The sequence below is a fragment of the Cololabis saira genome, chromosome 13 (genome assembly GCF_033807715.1).
Source record: "Cololabis saira isolate AMF1-May2022 chromosome 13, fColSai1.1, whole genome shotgun sequence".
Classification (NCBI taxonomy): Eukaryota; Metazoa; Chordata; class Actinopteri; order Beloniformes; family Belonidae; genus Cololabis; species Cololabis saira.
Window position 1 is genome coordinate 32,041,284 of NC_084599.1, and position 21,387 is coordinate 32,062,670.

The window sequence follows — 21,387 nt, forward strand, 5'->3', positions numbered from 1 at the left end:
GGATTTGCATATTTCAGCAAGACGAAGCCAAAAACATTTCCTATATCTAAATCAAAATAGAAAAACTATTTATCAGCAGTACCTGTTCTCAAATTATTTGCAAGTCATTGCATTTGATATCATTTCCCTGCAACAAAGTCCAAACTCTTTCCGAAATACCGTTACATAAAAACGACATGTCGTCGTGTCAACGGCGGCCTGTTCAGAGAAAATCCCAAAGTGGCGACACAATCCTTTGACAGAACTGATTGTGATTACGTTGCTGTAAATAGGAGCTCCGACTTTGTCGCTCCCTCACTGCTGGTTTCCCTTTCAACCTCTGGTGTTTTTCTTTTTTGCCTTCTATTTACAGCCGTCTACAACGCCATTCACGCTAAATCCCCCGACATCTCCTTAGGCACACCTTAACATGCTAACTTTTTAATCCCGACTAAGTCTCCTGCTCTGGTTTCTCAAGGAGCCCCGAGGCTTCATGCTTTTCACTCTAGTTCTGACTCCATTGTGGGCCCATCATCTGACAGTATCGAGAATACATGTTTAAATATTAGTGAACAACACCAGAGTTTTAAGTGATGACACGCTTATATTTCTTTATGTAACAGCTCAGCAAGAATAAAGGTCTTTGAATATTGGATTAGTAAGTCAAAGAAGCTCAGAGTTACACTGAGAAGTCTCAGGTAACAATTGCATCTCCACAGTGGCAATACACACGAGCAAAAACACACCCGTACAAAGAATGATTTAACGTGTCATAGTAAGCATTGTATCTACAGATCAAATCAATGTGTTCACAATACACCTTCCGCTCAGGTGCTGAAAGCCATTTCCCACACGAAGATCAGTCTCTACACAGTTGGACTCATATAGTACAACTTAACTCCTTTAAAACAACTGTTATCTCAATGTTTGCCCATTTTTCCTCCTTTATAATTAAGTGAGCAGCAAAGCAGCTCGATAAAGCTGCTCATAACAGTTGAGGTTGTCAACTCTTGTCTTTAACATTTTACATGTCTTCTTAATGACTTGACTTTGGAGGTGAAGCTTAGCAGCGGAACAGCTTGGAACAGCCTGGAGCAGCTTGGAACAGCCTGGAACAGCTTGGAACAGCTTGGAACAGCTTGGAACAGCTTGGAACAGCCTGGGACAGCTTGGAACAGCTTGGAATAGCTTGGAACAGCTTGGAACAGCCTGGGACAGCTTGGAACAGCTTGGAACAGCTTGGAACAGCCTGGAACAGCTTGGAACAGCTTGGAACAGCTTGGAACAGCCTGGAACAGCTTGGAACAGCTTGGAACAGCTTGGAACAGCTTGGAATAGCTTGGAACAGCTTGGAACAGCCTGGGACGGCTTGGAACAGCTTGGAACAGCTTGGAACAGCTTGGAACAGCCTGGAACAGCTTGGAACAGCCTGGAACAGCTTGGAACAGCTTGGAACAGCTTGGAACAGCCTGGAACAGCTTGGAACAGCTTGGAACAGCCTGGAACAGCTTGGAACAGCTTGGAACAGCTTGGAACAGCTTGGAACAGCTTGGGACAGCTTGGAACAGCTTGGAACAGCTTGGAATAGCTTGGAACAGCCTGTAACAGCTTGGAACAGCTTGGAAAAGCCTGGAACAGCCTGGAACAGCCTGGAACAGCTTGGAACAGCTTGGAACAGCCTGGAACAGCTTGGAACAGCTTGGAACAGCTTGGAACAACCTGGAACAGCCTGGGACAGCTTGGAACAGCCTGGAACAGCTTGGAACAGCTTGGAACAGCTTGGAACAGCTTGGAACAGCGGTCAAGCGACCTTCGCTCTGGGTCATTTCAGGATCCCCCTCGAGTTGACTGAATAATGACATCAAATGCGAGTACTGAAAGATTTAAAATGAGGACTGGTGGAGATTTGCTAGCAGCACACTCTGGACCAGTGAGCGGGGTGATGATCTTGTTTCGGATGTTATTTCAGTGGAAACATCAGAAATTAGGCTGTTTGGACAGATCTGATCAAAATGAACCAATTTTGATCAGATCTGGAGTAAGCTAAGCCAACCAAGCTAGTGAGTTTTTTCAGCTCGTTTTCACCCATTAGCCCCCTTTCAGAAAACCTATAGGGAGGTGATGAACATAACTAATCGGGCCCACCGGTGGAAGCTGCGAGCGGCAGCATGACTCGGTAGGTAAGAGACAGAAGAGCTGTAAGAGATGAGCACAGCTGGAGTACGCCATGCAGATCAGTCAAGGCGAGTATAAAACACTGCTGGAGACGTCTACCTGAACCAGCTCCTGGTGGTGGAATAAGTACAAAATCAATGTCTGGATCCACCCATCCATTTTCTATACCAGCTTTATCCTTTGCAGGGTCACGGGGGTCTGCTGGAGCCTATCCCAGCTTATTACAAGCGAGAGGCAGGGGTTCACCCTGGACAGGTCGCCAGTCCATCGCAGGGCCACATATACAGTACAGACAAACAACCATACATAACACTCACACCTACGGGCAATTTAGAATCACCAATTAACCTACTATGCATGTTTTTGGACTGTGGGAGGAAGCCGGAGTACCAGGAGGAAACCCACGCAGGCACGGGAAGAACATGCAAACTCCACACAGAAAGCCCTCCGCCGGGCCTGGGAGTTGAACTAGGAACCTTCTTGCTGTGAGGCAACAGTGCTAACCACCGAGCCACTGTGCTGCCCTGTCCGGATCCATCCTGAACTATGAATTATTTGTTGGGCAAATCATGAACTGAACAAAAATGGTTCATATTTTTAATTCAAACATTATATTTTTCACACTAAAGCTCGTATGCTTCTTCCCTGAGCTCGAGATTCTGCACTTCCTGACACGAACAGACCAACGCATAAAATATTGTGCATTCCTGGTGCAGTCAGTGGAAAAACTGCTCATACCCGAACAAGCACGTATCACATCAACCCCCCCACCCATCCCGGGCACGCCGGCAAAAAGACGTCTAACATATCCTGCAAGTCTCAAGGCAAACAAGCACTAAAAACGCTACTAAAATGTATCCGCACAGTTAAATTGGCGTAAGGTGGGGAAGCTGCTAAGCTAATTTTCTCCCTTTTTTTGTTTTGAGTTCTGATCCGCACACATGAATGCCCCTGTTATCATCTGTCTTAGTCAGCTCCGGCACGGATGAGCAGCTCTCGTTAACAGAGCATAAACACAAGAGGCATTCGGTGTCCCTCCACGTCTCCCAAGACGCGCTGATGTGCAAACCAGATTGTGCGAAAATCCTCCGGTTTCCCACTGTCCGTGTTTACGGCGACTTCCTTCAGATAATAGTAATCAGCTTGTTTCATCGCAGGAAGAAAGACGGGAAGCAAGAGTGGCCCCCATGTTTCCAGTCTTATCTCTGCCAACTGATATTCTTGCTTTTCTTGATAAAATGCAATCAAAAAAACTGCAACTGGACTTGTTTTTTTCCTCTTCGGGTGGTGGACCCTCTGACCTGCTGACACCAGGACTGTTTCACGTTAGTGCTGCTTAAACTCACATTTATTTTTTCCATATTTGGACTCTTTCTGCTGTACTATTTACATTTAAAAAAAGAAAAGGCCAGTGCAAGTTGGTCTACGTGCGTGTGCACATGTATGGCAGTTTGGTTGAAGCTATTTAGGTAAATCATTAGGCCGCTGTGAGTCAGTGTTTACTTTTGAGTACTTTTGTGCCCCTGATGGTGGTGTATCCACACACACACACACACACACACACACACACACACACACACACACACACACACACACACACACACACACACACACACACACACAGGTCAGCAGCTCTGGGGTAAACAGGTGTGCCTCCCCTGCAGGTGCTTTCGGCTGCTTTCACAGCCAAGCTGGCGACCAACGCCCACTGCGTGTCTTTTATCTAACATTTAAACTGTTTGGCGCATGTCTGCACTATAAATACAGTCAATTTCTCTGCTGCACATTTGCCTAGAAATGAGGGAGCAGTCTCGAATTTACAATCTCGAAAATATAGAAAAACGATCCCTTAAAATGCTTCTTCAAAATTAAAGCTACAGCTGCGAGAGGAACGATCTTCTTTTCTTTTTTTGCCTTATTCTGAATCCAAATGTGCCACCAAACACTACAAGACACACAATGCACTGGGGCACGGCTCTACCTTTGACCTCTTGTTCAAACAAAGCAGAAGGGTCACTCCTCTTGTCAGTGCTGCAGTCGGTGCTTCGTCTGGAGAACAAACAGGGGTTTGTTCTCCGTCCGGCGCGCCCCCAACAACACTGAAGGAGGGGGCTGCGGAGGAGATGCCGTGTGCAGTGGGCACGTAACGCTACACACAGTGGCTGCTTCAACATTTCCGCAGCCCAGAACGAGCAAGCAGCCCCCCCACCCCCCGGCTCTAAATAAAGCGCTTCTCGTGCTACGTGTTGATTCCTCGCAGAAATATCCGCAAGCACTTTTCAGCTCCTGACCTCCAGTAAGAAACAAAAACCACCGCCCACGGAGGCCTGCGGCTCTCTGCGAGGCTGTTGCCTGCTTCGCTGGCCGGCCCAGGGTTCAGCTAATCCCCCATGCGTGAGCCAAATACCATCTGTGTTTGTTCGGCAACAAAGGGGGCACTTGTTAATGACTTTCCATGTCTTCACTGGAGTACTGCCGAGGGTGGGGAGGTGTGTGTGTATGCAGGGGGGGGGCAAAGTAGGGAAGTAGGCTGCGGAAAAGACGAGTCAGGCAAAACTCAGATCAATAACTGCGCAGAGCTCTCGACCAGCAGGCTTCTGGACGCACTGGTCTCATCATCTGAAATCAGCATCATCTCAAATAACTGAGCTGGTTTCTCATCAGTGACTCCATTAAGTCTTCATCCCCACCTACGGGTTAAAGTGTCAAGTTCACGACACTAAACTTTCCTCTGAAGCTTCAAATTTCACCTTAGATTTGATCAGCATCAGTAATGAAGCTCAAGCTTAAAAGAATCCAAGTATCGAAATACGACAAAATGGTCAATTAATATTCAAAGCAAACAATAATCTCAATAAGACGTTGAGTATTTCAATTATAATGAATATCAAAGTAAATTTGAGTCACTTTGGCCGTTCCTCCCTGGTATATTCCTGATGATCCACCGACGCCCCGATGCCTGAAAGCACCAAACTCCCTCTCACGAGAAAGTCACTCGTCTGCAGAATGAATAAGGTCAAAATGTATTTATTTTTTTGAAATAAACCCCAAAAAAAAAGCGTCAGAATGAGCAACCGCTGACCACTTGTGGATGACAGTGTTGTCTTTTATTTTAAAATAGTCGCAGGGAGAAAACTGTGGTATCAAACAAAAGGCTGCGTTTAGAAACAATGTAGCTCGCCGCACCGAGCATGTTTTGCAAGCTTTGGGTTGAACTCTGACCCCCTCGGATAATCCCTTTCACTGCCTCCGCTTTTAAATTAGCCGTGTGACACGCCATCCCTCTTAGCTCATCCGCTGGCTGCTCACTTATTAGCGGCTAGTCCAAGCCAACACTTTCGACGCACTTGGGATTTCAGTCAGAATAAAATGCAGGTTGTTTTTTTTGAATAGCAAACCGTTTGTAGGGCGACCACAAGATCTTTTTTTCTGTCCGATTGCCCTTTTATCCCTTGGAAAACTGTCTTTTAGCTCACTGTCTCAATTTTCAGAGGTGTCAAAAGTATTCACATTCATTACTCAGGTAGAAGTATAGATACTAGAGTTTAAAAATACTCCTGTAGAAGTTGAAGTATCAACTCAAGTTTTTTACTCAAGTAAAAGTATGAAAGTACTGGTTTCAAAACTACTTAAAGTATAAAAGTAAAAGTAATGTAAGGGAGAAAAAAGCCATTAAGGACAAAAGCCATTGAAAATGAATGCATCTTAGTATAATGCAAATATATTAAAGAACCATATATGTGTATTATTGTGTATTAACATGTGTTTCAGAGAGCAGGAGATATGATGAGTAGTTGTCTATAAGTATTGTAATGGTGCAAAAAGTCAAACTTCAGAGGCATGTTATCATTTATCCTAACCTTTATTGGAATGTACATCCAAGTTTAGTTGCAGGAATCTGAGGGAACGGATGTAAGAACAAAACTGGACAAGAACATCTGAGCCACAAGCACAACCAAATTCACTCTATCCGGATGGAGCAATTTAACTGGATAGTTTTTTTTTAAAGGCCGAAATGAAATAGAGTAACAAGGCTGTTTTTAAAATGTAAGGAGTAAAAACTACAGATAATTGCGTGAAAATGTAAGGAGTAAAAGTAAAAAGTCGTCTGAATAATAATTACTCCAGTGAAGTATAGATAACCAAAATTTCTACTTAAGTAAGGTAACAAATATTTGTACTTCGTTACTTGACACCTCTGTCAATTGTACACTAAATTATATCTCCAGACTCCCTTTAGACTTTAACCAACCATCAAGAAATAGTCAAAAATCCAGTTTTAAGACCAAACTCATGCCTGCATCTCACATGCATGGAACCTCCTGTTCCACCCGGGCCCGCCCCAGGCCGGCTCAGACCCGGCTCAGACCCACCCGGGCCTATCTGCACCAGCAACTCGCTTGGCGGAGCAAATTTGGGCTGCGAGCAAAAACCAACAATCCTCGCTGGTGCTGGCCCTTTTTTTCTAACCCGCTCAACTGTTAACTGTGTTCTTTGCGCTGCCAAGCAAATGCATGTGCATCAAAGCAGGCGCGATGGGACGACGCCTATACGGGGCCTCTCCCCAAAACCAACATCAGCCCCTACAATGCCCAGGGGTTTCCATGGTCTTCCTCCTTTTGTAGCAGGGAAATAAAAAAAAAAAAAAGTCATGACCCACGTCATATGTTACACTTTACCTGCTCTCTCATCTGTCACGCTTTTTGAGAACAGGGATTTGTTTTTCTTGTTTTTTTTTTTTGTTAAACTGTATGAGATATATAGTTAAAAGGACCGTAAAACCATGTTCACACTTCTGGGGCAGCATTAAAAGATCACATGGATTGTTCTGAGTCGTTTATCAGGATTTGAGCCCCAGCTGTGGCGCATTCTTTCTACTTTTCATGTTAAAGAAGCAGAAACTCCCAGCAGCCTTAAGCCTGATTTATACTTCTGTGTCAGACCTATGGCGTACGCCTGAATCCGACGGAGCGGGCCGACCTGCACCCCTCTGCAAATGTAACCACGCGTCGCCTCCATGCAAACCACGAGAAACACAATAGGTCCGCTAGATAGCTTCGGATCCCCCTCAGTGTATATCCAGCTTCTTCTTCTATGTTTAACAGAGACAGAGAGAGAGATGGAGCCGATGAATGAGGGACTTATTGAAGAAAGCGGAAAGTATATTCATTTATACGATACATCATCTCGCTCCAGACGGCTCTCGCCTCTTGGAAGGATATGGGGGCAAGCGTTTGTCATGGTCATCGCAGAAGAAGTGGAAAAGAACAGAAGACGCTTAACCTTGCAGAGGCATAAACATGGATTTAGCATGTTTGTATGGAGAGATCGGACACTTCCTATATGAGTATCAGTGTACTGAAAACTGCAATTCACTGGGGGGGGGGGGGGGGGAATAGTGTGAAATAGTCTTCAGTCATTGGAGGTGCGTGAAGGTAAATGGGTAATTATTTACATCTGGAAATAAGCAGAACAGCACTGATTGAATTTGAGTTTAAGCACGTATCAAACAAGCAATGCATTGAGAACGGGGAGCATCGGGAACAGGGAGCATTGGGAACAGGGAGCATTAGGAACGGGGAGCATCAGGAACGGGGAGCATCAGGAACGGGGAGCATTAGGAACGGGGAGCATCGGGAACAGGGAGCATTGGGAACGGGGAGCATTGGGAACGGGGAGCATCGGGAACGGGGAGCATTAGGAACGGGGAGCATCGGGAACAGGGAGCATTGGGGAACGGGGAGCATTGGGAACGGGGAGCATTGGGAACGGGGAGCATTAGGAACGGGGAGCATCGGGAACAGGGAGCATTGGGGAACGGGGAGCATTGGGAACGGGGAGCATTGGGAACGGGGAGCATCGGGAACGGGGAGCATTGGGAACGGGGAGCATTGGGAACGGGGAGCATTGGGGAACGGGGAGCATTGGGAACGGGGAGCATTGGGAACGGGGAGCATCGGGAACGGGGAGCATTGGGAACGGGGAGCATTTGGGAACGGGGAGCATCGGGAACAGGGAGCATTGGGAACGGGGAGCATTGGGAACGGGGAGCATCGGGAACGGGGAGCATTGGGGAACGGGGAGCATCGGGAACGGGGAGCATCGGGAACGGGGAGCATCGGGAACGGGGAGCATCGGGAACGGGGAGCATCGGGAACGAGGAGCATCGGGAACGGGGAGCATTGGGAACGGGGAGCATTGGGGAACGGGGAGCATCGGGAACGGGGAGCATCGGGAACGGGGAGCATTGGGAACGGGGAGCATCGGGAACGGGGAGCATCGGGAACGAGGAGCATCGGGAACGGGGAGCATCGGGAACGGGGAGCATTGGGAACGGGGAGCATCGGGAACGGGGGGCATCCTAACGACTGCTGCAGCTGATGTGAGCCGTACAAGCTCGACACTTGATTAAATGAAGAAGCTGCTGTTGACTAATAGATTGGAGCAGCATCTCATCTCAGCCTGTTTATGATATATATAAACAGCTTGTGACCTTGAATAAGATGTCATGTGCATGTTGAAATGTATTTTTCTATAAGTGAAACCTAGCAAATCTTGAATATGAAACATATTGTTTGTTTTGACGCTGAAAACACAATTAAATTTCAAATGTATATACTTTTTGTGGCTTCAGTAGCCTTTATTTTGAAAGTGACTCGACAGGAAATGTGGGTAAAAGGACACGCAGGCCGGGAATGGAACCTGCGCTGCCTGCTCCAGGGCGACAGCCTCGGTATATGGTGTGTCCGCTTAACCCACTACGCTTCACTTCACTTATTTCAGACTATCTTGATACATTTAATTTGCTTCTTGACAGGATGCTTGTTTGACAACAGAAATCCTCTGACTTGACCTGGGAGGAGACGGGGCAGAGCGTGTCTCAACCACAAACCAGAGGGAGAAAGAATGACCTGAATGTACAGCATGGTCTGATTCGTGTGTGTGTGTGTGTGTGTGTGTGTGTGTGTGTGTGTGTGTGTGTGTGTGTGTGTGTGTGTGTGTGTGTGTGTGTGTGGGCCTGCCCCTCAGGCACTGATCTATATGTTGACTGCTGGAATGCCTTTACTACAAACAGGACGCGCTCTCCTCAGCGTGCACAAGAGTTTACCTGTTTGCAGTCGCATCAGTTCACACTGACGACTGGACTGGATCAATAACCGAACGCGGCGTCCAGCAGGACAAGGCCTAATTTGTTGTGTCAGACTGTGGATGCGCTGTCAAGCTTTGCTTTCGTCAGTCACTTGTAGTTCATCGTGCTCCTTCTTGATTTAATTACCTCTTTGCAAGGCTTGTGGTCAAAATGATTAAAAGTTTAAGGGTGTTTTCAGGTAAAGTTAAGATAATGAATTGCAAAGGGATATGTTGAACGGCCCTGCCCCAAGCACACAAAAGGACCCCTTTCTGCAGAAACCATGTAACCTAAATAAGGGGCTCGTGTGGAGATCCTGAGCTTTCTATATCCAGGAGATCACGTTACCTGTGATGACGTTGATGTCAGGATACGTGTTTTCACACAGCTCCACGGCGTAGCTGTCCCTCTCAAACGCCTCGCGCAGCTCCTTCTTTACCGCCGCAGAACCGCAGAGACGGTACAGACCCACCACCTGGAGTCACACATGAAGAGACACACACGGAGGCCGTTTAAACAACCTGGCAGCAAGTTGGACTCTTTTACAACCCCATCGATCAGCTTCTCCAACGTCGTCTCAGAAGGCGTTGGAAAAGAATAATACTTTTTAGAAAGACCTCCCGTGAAACTGCTGGACTTTTACAACAGAGTTAAAAAGAATAAACATACACTACATAATTTACAGCAGTGGTTCCCAACCTTTTTTCCATGGAGCCCCCCCTACTTGTGTCTAAGACCAGCCGGGCCCCCCGACCCGTACACTGGCACGAAAAGAGTAAAGTGATTCCTTACAAACCTTTAATTGAAAAAATTAACATTAATTATGTTTTTTTGATACATTTCTCTTTGGTTTACCCTGTACTTTGTTTTTCTCACCTTCATTTTGTGTCACCAATGTATAAAATACGCACAAAAAATAATTGCAAGGACATAGAAATATTTCTGAAAAATGTCTCTTTTAATATGAGAGCAACATTTTTTTATATTTTTCCTTTAAAAACCTGTCGGAGTAGTAGTATAATTAAATGTTGAATAATGATATAATAATACGATTTTAAGTTTTTATCCTGATAAATAACTAAGTAATAGATAAATCTAAGTGGGTTTATACAGACTTGGATTACTGTATTCCATTAGGTGTGTTATTGTGATTTTTTTATTTATTTAACATGTGCAAATATAATTTTTACAACTGCATATCCTCAAAGCAGACAAAGTTTCGCGCCCCCCCAGAGAGCGCCCCCCCAGGGGGGGCGCGGACCCCAAGTTGGGAGACACTGATTTACAGTACTGCATTACAACAGCAATACTTCTGCTATAAGACTGTTTGGGAAATGTCATTCCTGCTGAATATTCCAGTCAGCTGTGAGTTCTGTTACTAGAAAGTGGAAATGCTTGGGAACAGGAAGAAGAAGACTTCTGTTGAAGCAGAAGAAGATGTATAAATGGCAGAGCGAGGTCAGTGACTGGTAGGATGCATGGTGTTCTGAACTTCCACAAGTGCTAATGTGAGCAAAAACCATGTAAATCTGTGCAGTGGGGGCTTGGTGAAACAGGTTTCCATGGCTGAGCAGGTGCACTCAGGCCTCACATCACCAAGCGTCAGATGGAGTGGCGCTAAGCAAACAGACACTCGTCTGCGGAGCGGTGGAGACGCACTCCGACGGGGGGGGGGGGATCAAGTTTCTCTGCTTGGCAGCCAGATGTGGGCGTGTGGATGCTGGGAGCATGTTGGATGCGTGACTGCTTCGTGCCACAGTGAACTTTGACAGATAGGGATGATGGTATGATGCTGTTTCTCCGGGTGGGGGAGGAGCCTTTTCTTTGCCCCGGTGCACACAGCAAGGACTATAAAGACGGGGTTTGATGGAGAACACAGAGCCCTGACCGCAGCTTAATCAGCACCTTTGGGATGATCCGGACCAGAGAGCAGCCAGGTGTTCTTGTCCAGCATCACTGACCGTCTTAATAAACTCCCCACAGAATAAATGGGCACAACTTCCCGGAGAAACACCGTTACTGGCTCCTACTCCAAATCAGCCTAGTTGAATTCAGGGTCACTACAGTGTAATGCTCAGGTGTCCAACTATTATGGTCCATATAGTGTAAATATACTGTAAATGCATTATAAAACAAGAAATCTGCTAAAAATGAACCAGAAATATAAGAGCTCTTACTGAAAGCTTACTGTACTAGGAGTTTACTACTTTTTGATTGGTTGCACGACACAAATAGTTTTATGTAACTGAATCGAACTGCAGACGCACATCAACACACATTAATATTTGTCGTGTAAGTGTGCATTTGTTATCTACTGAAACAATAAATGAATCATCACTGTAGCGTGTCGTCATAAAACTACTCATGAATTCTTAATAACAAATTTCACGTCTGAGCTACTGTAAAAGCAGAAGAGGCGGGATTCTCCTTCACAATCTTTCCCTGCATCCGTGTCATCAGAACCCCAGACTTATTAACATATACAATAATTGTATATGATGACATTTCCTTCCTATGATGAATGCCAAAGAGATAATATCTGATGAAAACAAGTGCTAATGCTTAAAAGCAAACCCAACAGCATCACGATTAAAGACGGCAAACTGACAGGAGACTTTCCTAAAGCATGTCGGTATTATCTTACTTCAGGCCCCATAAGCCCAGACAGGCTGTTTAAACTGTATTTGTACTTATTCAAGACGTTTTTTGTGAAAAATGAACTGAAACATTGTGGGACGTATAATGAAGTTGAGTGGATAAATGCTGAGTGCCTCCAGGAACCCAGGAGGCTGCTGAACATGAGAAATGAAAGCGATAAAGCATTTTGGTCCCTGCACGTAAACCTCCGGAGAGCTGAGACTCGGCGCCGCAGCTCTCCTCGCCGCGTTGGGATTAGGCCCCGGCTGCACGCCGTCATTTCTACTACATGTGTCTGTCTGGTATGTGGCATAGCAGCCGCGACTGGTGTGGTTGCCCCGGCAACAAGTTAGGTCAGTGAGCTGTAAATGGCGGGTCGGGTCCTGGTTCCACACAAACACACACACGCCTGCGGCCTTTCCGGGCCCCGGCGTAGGAGCTTGTGACCTGGCCCTCGGGCCGGCCAGCCAGCCGGCCGGCAGCAGGTCGGCTGCTGCCGTCTGCCCTCGCCGAGCCGAGCATCACTTTTTTTTCTTAAACACCTCACACGAGGGGAAGAGAGGACGGCAGACTGGGCAGGGATTTGGCTTTGTGTGCGAGTAAACAGAAGTCACTGGGCACAATGAACAACAAGTCCATTCAAAAAAGAAAAAGAAAAAAAAAGGAAGCGTCTCTCTTTGAGGGAGAGCTGAGTGCAGGCGGGGAACAGCTGTTAGCAGAACGAGGGCTTGCACTTATGCACTGCGGCTGCCGGGCAACACAACAGGCGGCGGCAGCCAAGTCCTATTTGTGGACTAAAGCAGGCACAATGACCTCCGAGCAAAATGAGCTGAACGGGGAAGTGGAGGGCTGTTCGGTGATGCAGTGTATTTTCCTGGCCTGAGATCAGCTGCCAGACTTAACGGAAACAAAAGGAGAGGAAAGGAAATAAAGAAAAGCATTTCAGCATGCGCCGCTGCTCGACACTGTTTGACCAAATAGGGGAAGAGGGGTTTTCATCTGGATGGCAAAACGATCCTGGCAGGATTCACGGACTCCTCACGCACTCCTCACAAATGGAGAGAATGTTAATATCACGGAGCCAAGAGCAAAAGCCAGGCTTTACGTTATGAGAACCATTTTTATCTAGTATAGCCTACTAATAATTGAATTCAATGATAAATAAATACATTTCAGACTTGCAACAGATATCACCCCCCATCCTATCCCCCTCATATAGGCAAGGTGAGGCAAGTTTATTTGTATAGCACAATTCAACACAAGGTAATTCAAAGTGCTTTACATCAACATTAAAAGCGGCAAGACACAATTAAAAAGTAAATAACAAATAAAATGATAAGAAAAGAGGTAAAATAATAAAAAGCACAAGTTGTTAAAAAGTAAGGGCAGTAGTATGGGGGTATTATTGTTCCAATATTATTTGTGTGTGTGTATCTCAATCTGTGTGTGCGTAAAAAGATTTGTGTGTCCGTATTCACATTTGTGTGTGTGTAAAAATATTTGTGTGTCTGTATTCATATTTATGTGCGCGCAAAAATCAGACGGGAGCTCTCGATTGGCTGTCTTTGCACACGTGGATTTTGACACACTTCTGCCGTGGCAAATCTGTAAATGGATCCGTGAGTAAAACGATTTGTCCATGACATTTCCTTTGCCCTGAGCCCGCACAGGCTCACGCCAGGCTACAGTAGCAATACAGCCTTCAGACCACTAGTCGGCGCGTAGCACTCAGTCAGTATGTTTACGTGCAGCAGTTCAATCGGGTTTCTGATAAGACATCGTTCGGACTTTTAAACTGCATGCAAACACCTGAACCCCATCTAGTTCGGACCTATGTCGGACATTTAGTAATCGGGTTGCATATGGAGTAAGATAACTTCCAAAAAGATGTGTCCGAATTAATGCATACTACTGATATTTACTCAAAACTGTGCCAAATTGAAGTATACTTTTTGAGTTAGTATGGCATTTCGGACGCACCGCATGTCTTTGTGTTTTAGGGTGCTTTCACACCTGTCCCGTTTGGAGCAGTTGTTCCGAAACAGGGAGCGTTTCCCCCTAAAGATCGGTTTGTTTGGTACTATATCTGAACACAGCAATCGCGCTCGGATGCGGCTAAAAACAAACGGGCCACAGGTCTGAAAGCAAAGCACCCTAAGTCCTGGTTTCACCTTCCTGTTCCCCGTCTGCCCTGATCGTCTGCACCTGTGTCTCGTTAACCCTTGTGTATCTAGTCTTGTCTTTCCCTTGCTCCCGCTGGTCCGTAGGCCTACTGTTTGTTCCTCTATATGCCATGTCACGTTTTTTTGTACTTTTCAATCATGTTCAAGCTCTGTTTTTTAGTAGTTTTTGATTGTTGTTGAAGCTCTGGTTTTTGTATCCTGCTTAGCAGTGTTTTTGGTTTTGGTTTTAGTTAAATAAATCAAATTTTTTGGAGCTTCTGGTCTCCTACATCTGGGTCCTACTACTACCTACTACTACTACTACTACTGGTTTGTTGTGGTTCCCAAGAACAAGAACCAAGCAAGGTGAGGCAGCGTTCAGTTATTCTGCTCCTCACCGGTGGAACAAACTTCCTGTAGACCTGAGGTCTGCTCCAACTGTAGATCCTTTAAATCAGGGTTAAAAATATTACTGTTTACTGAAGCGTACTCTTAAATTAAATACTTACCTGCTGGACTCTACTGCCCTTATTTTTAACAGATTTTGCTTTTCATTATTTTACTTCTTTTCTTATCATCTTATTCATAATTATATTGAATCTTATTTGTTATTTACTGTCTAATTATGTCTTGCTGCTTTTAATGTCAATGTAAAGCACTTTGAATTACCTTGTGTTGAATTGTGCTATATAAATAAACTTGCCTTGCCTTACTACAACCTCCCTGACCGGAGCTTTTTTCTGATTTTGGAGAATTATTCAATAAATAAATGTGGTTCTTGGATATGCGCAAAGGTCTTAAAATAAACTCTTTATTCCGTCCACCGTCCACCGGTGGATCTGCCACCACGTCTAAATGCTCGAGCTGAAAAGCATAATTTCATTTTCATATTATTGCAGAATTTGCTCTGAAATACCAGATTTCCTCTGGATTTGACACAAAACAGCAAATGTTTAATGCACAGGTGCAACGAAGTTTAGAAAAGGGGAGGCGAGAGACGCTGGAAAACAAAGTGTAATATTTGACGTCTGCGCGACCCCGTCGTCCTCCGTAAGGACAATCTGTTGTCATTCCTCTCCCGGTTGATGTTTGCCTCGGTTTAAGCATCAAAAGATGTTGGTTAGCGTTTGAAAAAGATCATGGTCTGGATTAAATTACAGTCTCTACAAAAACTCTGCACATTCCTGACAAAGTGTCAGGTTTGCAGGACAGAATGCCAGCATTTATGTTTTCTTCTTCTTTCTTTTCTTACTCTGACAACTGGGCTGGACATCATTATCTTGAGGAGGGATCGGTCCGTGAGCGCTCATGCACAGGAGACGCGTACGATGGCAAATTAGCGCCCGCGGCGAGGCAGACGGCTCCGAGCAGCTTCTGTCAAGGTGTGTGCATGATTTAAGAGTCTCCTAACGCTGACAGCAGGCTTTCTAAGCCTGCTGAGGGTTTACTGGAGAGTCTAGTGACTGTTGAACTGGAATGTGTGTTAGTTTTTCACCATATCTGATATCTAAATGTGCTTTTAATGAAAAAAATCTGAATAGTCTTAATAAGGTTTCAGTTTCAAGTAATAAAAATAAACAAATTATAAGATCTTCAAGCCGAGCCTTTATAATAGGAACGTTATGTGTTTAGTGATTCTCAAGTTTGACAAATGTGTCTTAAATCAATCAATCATGCAACCTGGAGGAGGACAGTTCAGGTGCATATTTCACCACTTTACTGTTTTTTCTGTGTGGAATACCATCATAAGTGAGGCAGTGATTGTTTTAGTGAAAAAGACTTGTAAAAACTGGCTGGGATAGATATGTGAAAATAAATTAATTAATAAAAAAAACATTTTTTTCAGCATCAAGTAGCTATTTTCAGCAGTCAGAAATCTAAGTGCACGCTTCGCATTCATGTCTGTAACTGGAATTCTTTTCTTCTTCTTCTTCTACAAAAAAAACAAAAAGGCTCACATACATAACTCCAGTCTCTGAGACAAACATCAGCCGCAGTCTTTTCAAAACACCCACAATCATCCAGCGTCTTGAAAGCCTGGAAAAGCCCTCAGGAAACGCAATTCTGAGAGACTCAGAAAGAGAGGGAGAGCATCTCGATAAAAGATCCACACAATCATGAACTCATATTGCTACATGCCCGGGTCGCTGCGGACCCCGTTTCAGTCCTAACCTCTCTGTCTGCCTGCAACCTGCAGGAGCCCTCACACTTGATCCGAGACTGATAACAAAGTCTGTTCTGTATCTGTGTAATGAAAAACAACATGAGCAGAGAAGCGCTGGGTGCAGCGGGTGGGGGTGGAAGAAAGAAAGGCTGCGAGGGACAGAAGACAAACACGCCGGGTTGAGTGAAGTGCAGACAAACAGATAACAATCGCAGCGGAGCAACGAGAAGCAGAAGGCAGCAAATGAAAACAGGGAAACGCTGAGACGACAGGTGAAAAGAACACCGGCTCAGCGACAACTGAACATGACGAGTAAATTGGCCGCACGATGACGGAGATTAAAACCCTTAAGAGACAGGCGGCCCCAGCTGAGAGCATCTCATAGCTTGACATGTGGCATGTCAGTATGTTCAGAAAACTTCGTGCATCATGGCCTGGATGAGGAGCATGCTGGGTAATGTGAGGCAGGAGATCTGCTTCCTTTCAAATGTGTTTTATGCATCCCTCTCTGGAGCAGCACTCAAATCCGGTACGCAGAGTTTTCTCTTAAGAAAGCAAGCCAAGCGCTTGACACAAGACACCACATCTGGTATGTTATCTCCTCTCAGACAGGTATTAGTAAAGAATGCAGATTAAACTCAGAGAGTCCTCAAGGGGACATCTGAGTCGACGTTAACAGCCAAAGTGTTGGCTCTGACCGACTCCAGCAAGTAAAACCTTGACTTGCTCTCTGGATGCCTGTCCATCAGAGGATACATTTTAAAGTTCTGATGCTGATCTATAAAGCTCTGAATGGTCTCAGGCCCAAATACATCAGTGACCTTCTGACTCTTTTTCTGTGTCACCTCATCTGTCTCTATTAAATAAAAGGAAAAACCGAGAATTTTTTTTTTTATATATATTTAAATCTGTTTGGACAAAAGCATCGTTTTTAATATGACTTTACTAATGAAAAGATCCCTATTTTGTTTGTTTTTACAATTTCTACTGCACAGGTTCGCTGCAAAAACAACTCCTATAGAGACAGGCTTGATAATTACAAATCCTGTCAAATTGACTCATTTCAGCAAAAATGATTCTACCAATGGTGAAAAAGACATTTTTTGACCAGATAGTCCCACCAGAAGACAAAAAAGTAGGAAAAACTTTCTTAAAGGGGAACTATTATGAAAAACACGATTTTTCTTGCTTTAACATATATAAAGTATATAAACTCAGAGAAGGAGGAAAGCAACCAAATTCTGCAGTGTCTGTACAGCCGCCCGGATGAACCATCCAGTCTGATGTGACTTCTACGAGCCGTTCAAATTCTGCGCATTTTCGTTACGTAATCAAAATGCAAACCACGCCCACAACTATAAAACCGTGTAACTGCATGAGAGCGTCCGACTATCGCATCGCACTGCGTGACATCGGACGCTCTCTGTCCATCTCCCTCCAGCAGCTGCCACTTTATTGAGGTTTTTGTAGTGAAATGGTGGTATAGAGATAACTTCTCATTTCAACTAACTGGATCAGCCGTTCCTCATCCGTGACCGTTTCCTACAGCGCTTTCAACCGTTATTCAACGCGAGCAACAGGAAGAAAATAGAAGCAGGGTGTCCGACAAATGTTCAGCTCAAAGCGGCGCACTGCGCAGCGCTGCGTCCAGTTAGGACAGTCCAATAGAAAATAAAGCAAATGGATGGAATTGATTTTGTCGCTGACGCTCGCTCGCATCACACGCAGTTAGGACACGGTGTAAATAACTCCGCCGGCCGGAGCTTCCGCCATTTTTTCATAGCGGTGTATCGCGTCATTCAGGCAGCCAATCAGCACAGAGCCTCATTATCATAGCCCCACCCACTCAGAATCCTGCATAGATAATAAGGTTAGAGACTGTGATGATAAAGACATGGTTTAGAGGCTGAATTTCTAATTTATTTAGCAAAAACAATCAAAAGCTTGTTTTTAAGACATTCAAGGCCTGTTTAAAATAAGCATTAGATGCCATAATAGGTTCCCTTTAAAATCACAGCTTTTTTCTTCTTCACCTTTGTAGAAATGAGTTTTTGCAGCGTATGAGAGGGCAGGTTTGATTGACAGGCTCTTTAGAGAGGCCCAGCGCTTTCCTCCTGCCCCAGGTACCCACTGCTCCCGCAAGCCGGCTCTCAACAGCCCCACCACAACGCTAATCAGTCAGGAACGGCGCTTACAGACAACTTCTTGTTACGTATTAGTAAAAAAAAACACCACTGGCTCACACTCCTCTCGCAGCTCAAAGAGCGCAGGACAAGGCAGAAGCCAGAACAACTAATCTGCAAGTCTGTCTCCTTTGCACATCAGAGAACAAAGGTTCTGCATCACCATGAAGTGCGCCACATCCCCTCTGCATTTGGCAACATAACCGACTCCAGCGCGAGCACAGAGAGTTGAAAGGATGCTGTGAATAAGGGATTATTTCTCCAGCTATTATTTCCCTCTCATACCAAATATATGCAATCACATCCCACTGGCCTCCCTTCCAAATGATGTTTTCAATTTCCCGAGCAGGATTAGACAGCTTTTTTATTTTAGAAGCTGTCGAAAAGATGAAAATAGGGAGTGTAACCATTGTGTCGGTAGGTGGAATACTGTTTTGAGGCTGCAGCGTGTCATTTGGCTGTCACCACCTGGGGTGTTCAGAGGCGGATGAGGTGTGGAAGGATGGATCTGAACGAGAAAACAGGATTACTCGAGATGTGTTCTGTGTTCAGGATGTGCTCCACCGCACCCACTTGTCCTTTAAAGTAATTCAAGAAGGTAGGATTATATCAAAGTGAAACCCCTAACAGACACCATTAAGTCTGAAGTCTGGGAGCTTATCCACAAATATTCATTCCCCCAATGTTTTCACCATGAAGTAGGGCTGGGCGATATGGACCAAAAGTCATATCTTGATATTTTCTAGCTGAATGGCGATACTCGATATATATCGATATTTTTTCTGTGCCATAATTGGGGTTTCCCCCAAAGCATTATAGCATAGCATCTCTGTTAGCTTCATTTTTTTCTGAGGCAAACCCTTAAAAAAACAGTCAGTTTTAATACAAAGCCTCGTGCCAAATGTCACACAGGTTCCTTTATCAACAGAGGTCTGCACAATATCAAAATGTATAAAACAAAATACTGCCCGCATATATAGAATAAAAATGCTTCTAAAAATGCTTCTTGAATAAAATAAAACAAATATCCCTTTCCTGCATAACAATTAAATTAAAATACACTGTGCAATTAATACAATGTAGACAGTAACATGCAGACTTTTCCACTGAGGTTGACAGTTGCGCAAATAACAAAAATTTTGTGCAAATCTCAAATAAAACATTCAAGTCAATTTGTCACAAAACAAGCTATATCAAAATTAAAAAAAAAAAAATATATATATATATATATTTTTTTTAAATCAATATAAATGTTTTTGTCTCTTACCATATCGCATTTGAAAATATATCGATATATATTAAAATCTCGATATATCGCCCAGCCCTATCATGAAGTGGAATAAATGAGACAAACTTGAGCCCAAATCAGCGCAAATCATAGCACAGAAAACTCACCTGGCAGCCTCGCTTCTCGATCTCATTGATGCACTTGCTTATGAGCAGCGGCAGCATCAGCCCACAGCTCTCCCGCTCCACCACCCGCCACGCCTCCACGCCGAACACCTGCGGCTCCCTGTCTCGGTCCGGCCCGCCGTCCAGCGAGTTCTGCCACTGCTCCATGAGGCTCAGCTTGACGTAGATCAGCCCGCGCGGCTCCAGCTTCACCGCCAGCTGGTGGGAGCGCGTGACGCGGAAGAGGCCGGGCAGCGCCACCGTGCCGTGGCAGCAGACCCGGTTGCGCTTGGGCGTGGGCTCCCAGCTGAACACCACTAGCTTGAGGTGCTGGGCGTTCTCCAGCTCGATGTTGAAGGTGTGGTCCATGCCCAGGAACGCCGTGCGACAGGTGAGGAGAGCGGTCCGCGCCTTGTTGACCGAGTCCACCTGGATGGCGCAGTAGACGTCTCGGGAGTCGACGCGCGGCGGTTTGAGGTCCTCGGCGCCGTAAAAGTGCAGACTCATCAGTCCGGAGATGTACTGGGTACACTTCGGCTGCTCCGTAAAGCTGTAGTGGCGGAAAGCGTCGATGTCCAGCTCTGTGCCGTTGAGCCTGGAGCCTCCACCTCCTCCGTCCGCCTCCTTGCCCTTCCCTCCCTTCCCTTCCGCAGGGCCGTGCTTCCCAGATTTGGCCACCAGCTCCGGCGAGTCGCCATCACTGAGGTATCCACCTTTACTAGCCGACTTTGAGCTGCCGTTACTTTTCTTCTTACTGCAGCTCTGCAGCGTCGACACGCTACTATCCAGGTGATAGCGCGAGATGACGTTGCATCTCGCCTGGCCGCCCCCGGACGATCCTAATCGAGGGGGGCCTGAAGTCTGAGGGAAGGCCTCGGGTGCGGCGCCGTTGGTCCGAGGGGAGTGGGCCCGGGGCTCGGGCTGACCGCCGCCGTTGCTGCTGCTGCTGCTCTGGGTCCCCTTCACGCTGAGCTTGCGGCTCAGCTCGGGGAGCTTCTTCATCTTCATGGAGATCTTTCTGACGGTGCGTGGGGACTTGATCTTGTCGGGGAAGGACCAGTTGATGGAGCTGCTCTTCTTGGTGGGGTTGGGGCTGGAGGGAGGCGAGAAGCCCACGACGTTGGGCAAGTCCAGAACATCTAGAGGGGAAATAACGAAACAAGAGTTGAAAAGAGCATTAAGGGCTGGGCGATATATCGAGATTTTAATATATATCAATATATTTTCAAACGCGATATGGTACGAGATAATATCGTTTATATCGATTACATTTTTTTATGATTTTGATGTAGCTTATTTTGTGACAAATTGACTTGAATGTTTTATTTGAGATTTGCACAAATGTTTTGTTATTTGCACAACTGTCAACCTCAGTGGAAAAGTCTGCCTGTTACTGTCTACATTGTATTAATTGCAGTGTATTTTAATTTAATTGTTATGCAGGAAAGGGATATTTGTTTTATTTTATTCAAGAAGCATTTTTATTCTATATATGCAGGCAGTTTATTTTTATTTCACTTGTTTTATACATTTTGATATTGTGCAGACCTCTGTTAATAAATGTAC

The 21,387-nt window shown here is 45.3% G+C and overlaps 1 protein-coding gene across 2 annotated transcripts in view; it reads right to left on the reverse strand.

The window, feature by feature from the left end:
• syde2 (synapse defective 1, Rho GTPase, homolog 2 (C. elegans)) overlaps window positions 1-21,387 on the reverse strand; it is a 61,401-nt gene that overhangs the window by 13,519 nt on the left and 26,495 nt on the right. For both annotated transcript variants that reach the window (XM_061738669.1, XM_061738668.1), the window contains exons 4-5: window positions 19,825-20,960; window positions 9,632-9,758 (exon numbers count right to left, since the gene is read on the reverse strand). In XM_061738669.1, the coding sequence (XP_061594653.1) occupies window positions 9,632-9,758; window positions 19,825-20,960 (1,263 nt within the window). The remainder of the gene's footprint in view (window positions 1-9,631; window positions 9,759-19,824; window positions 20,961-21,387) is intronic.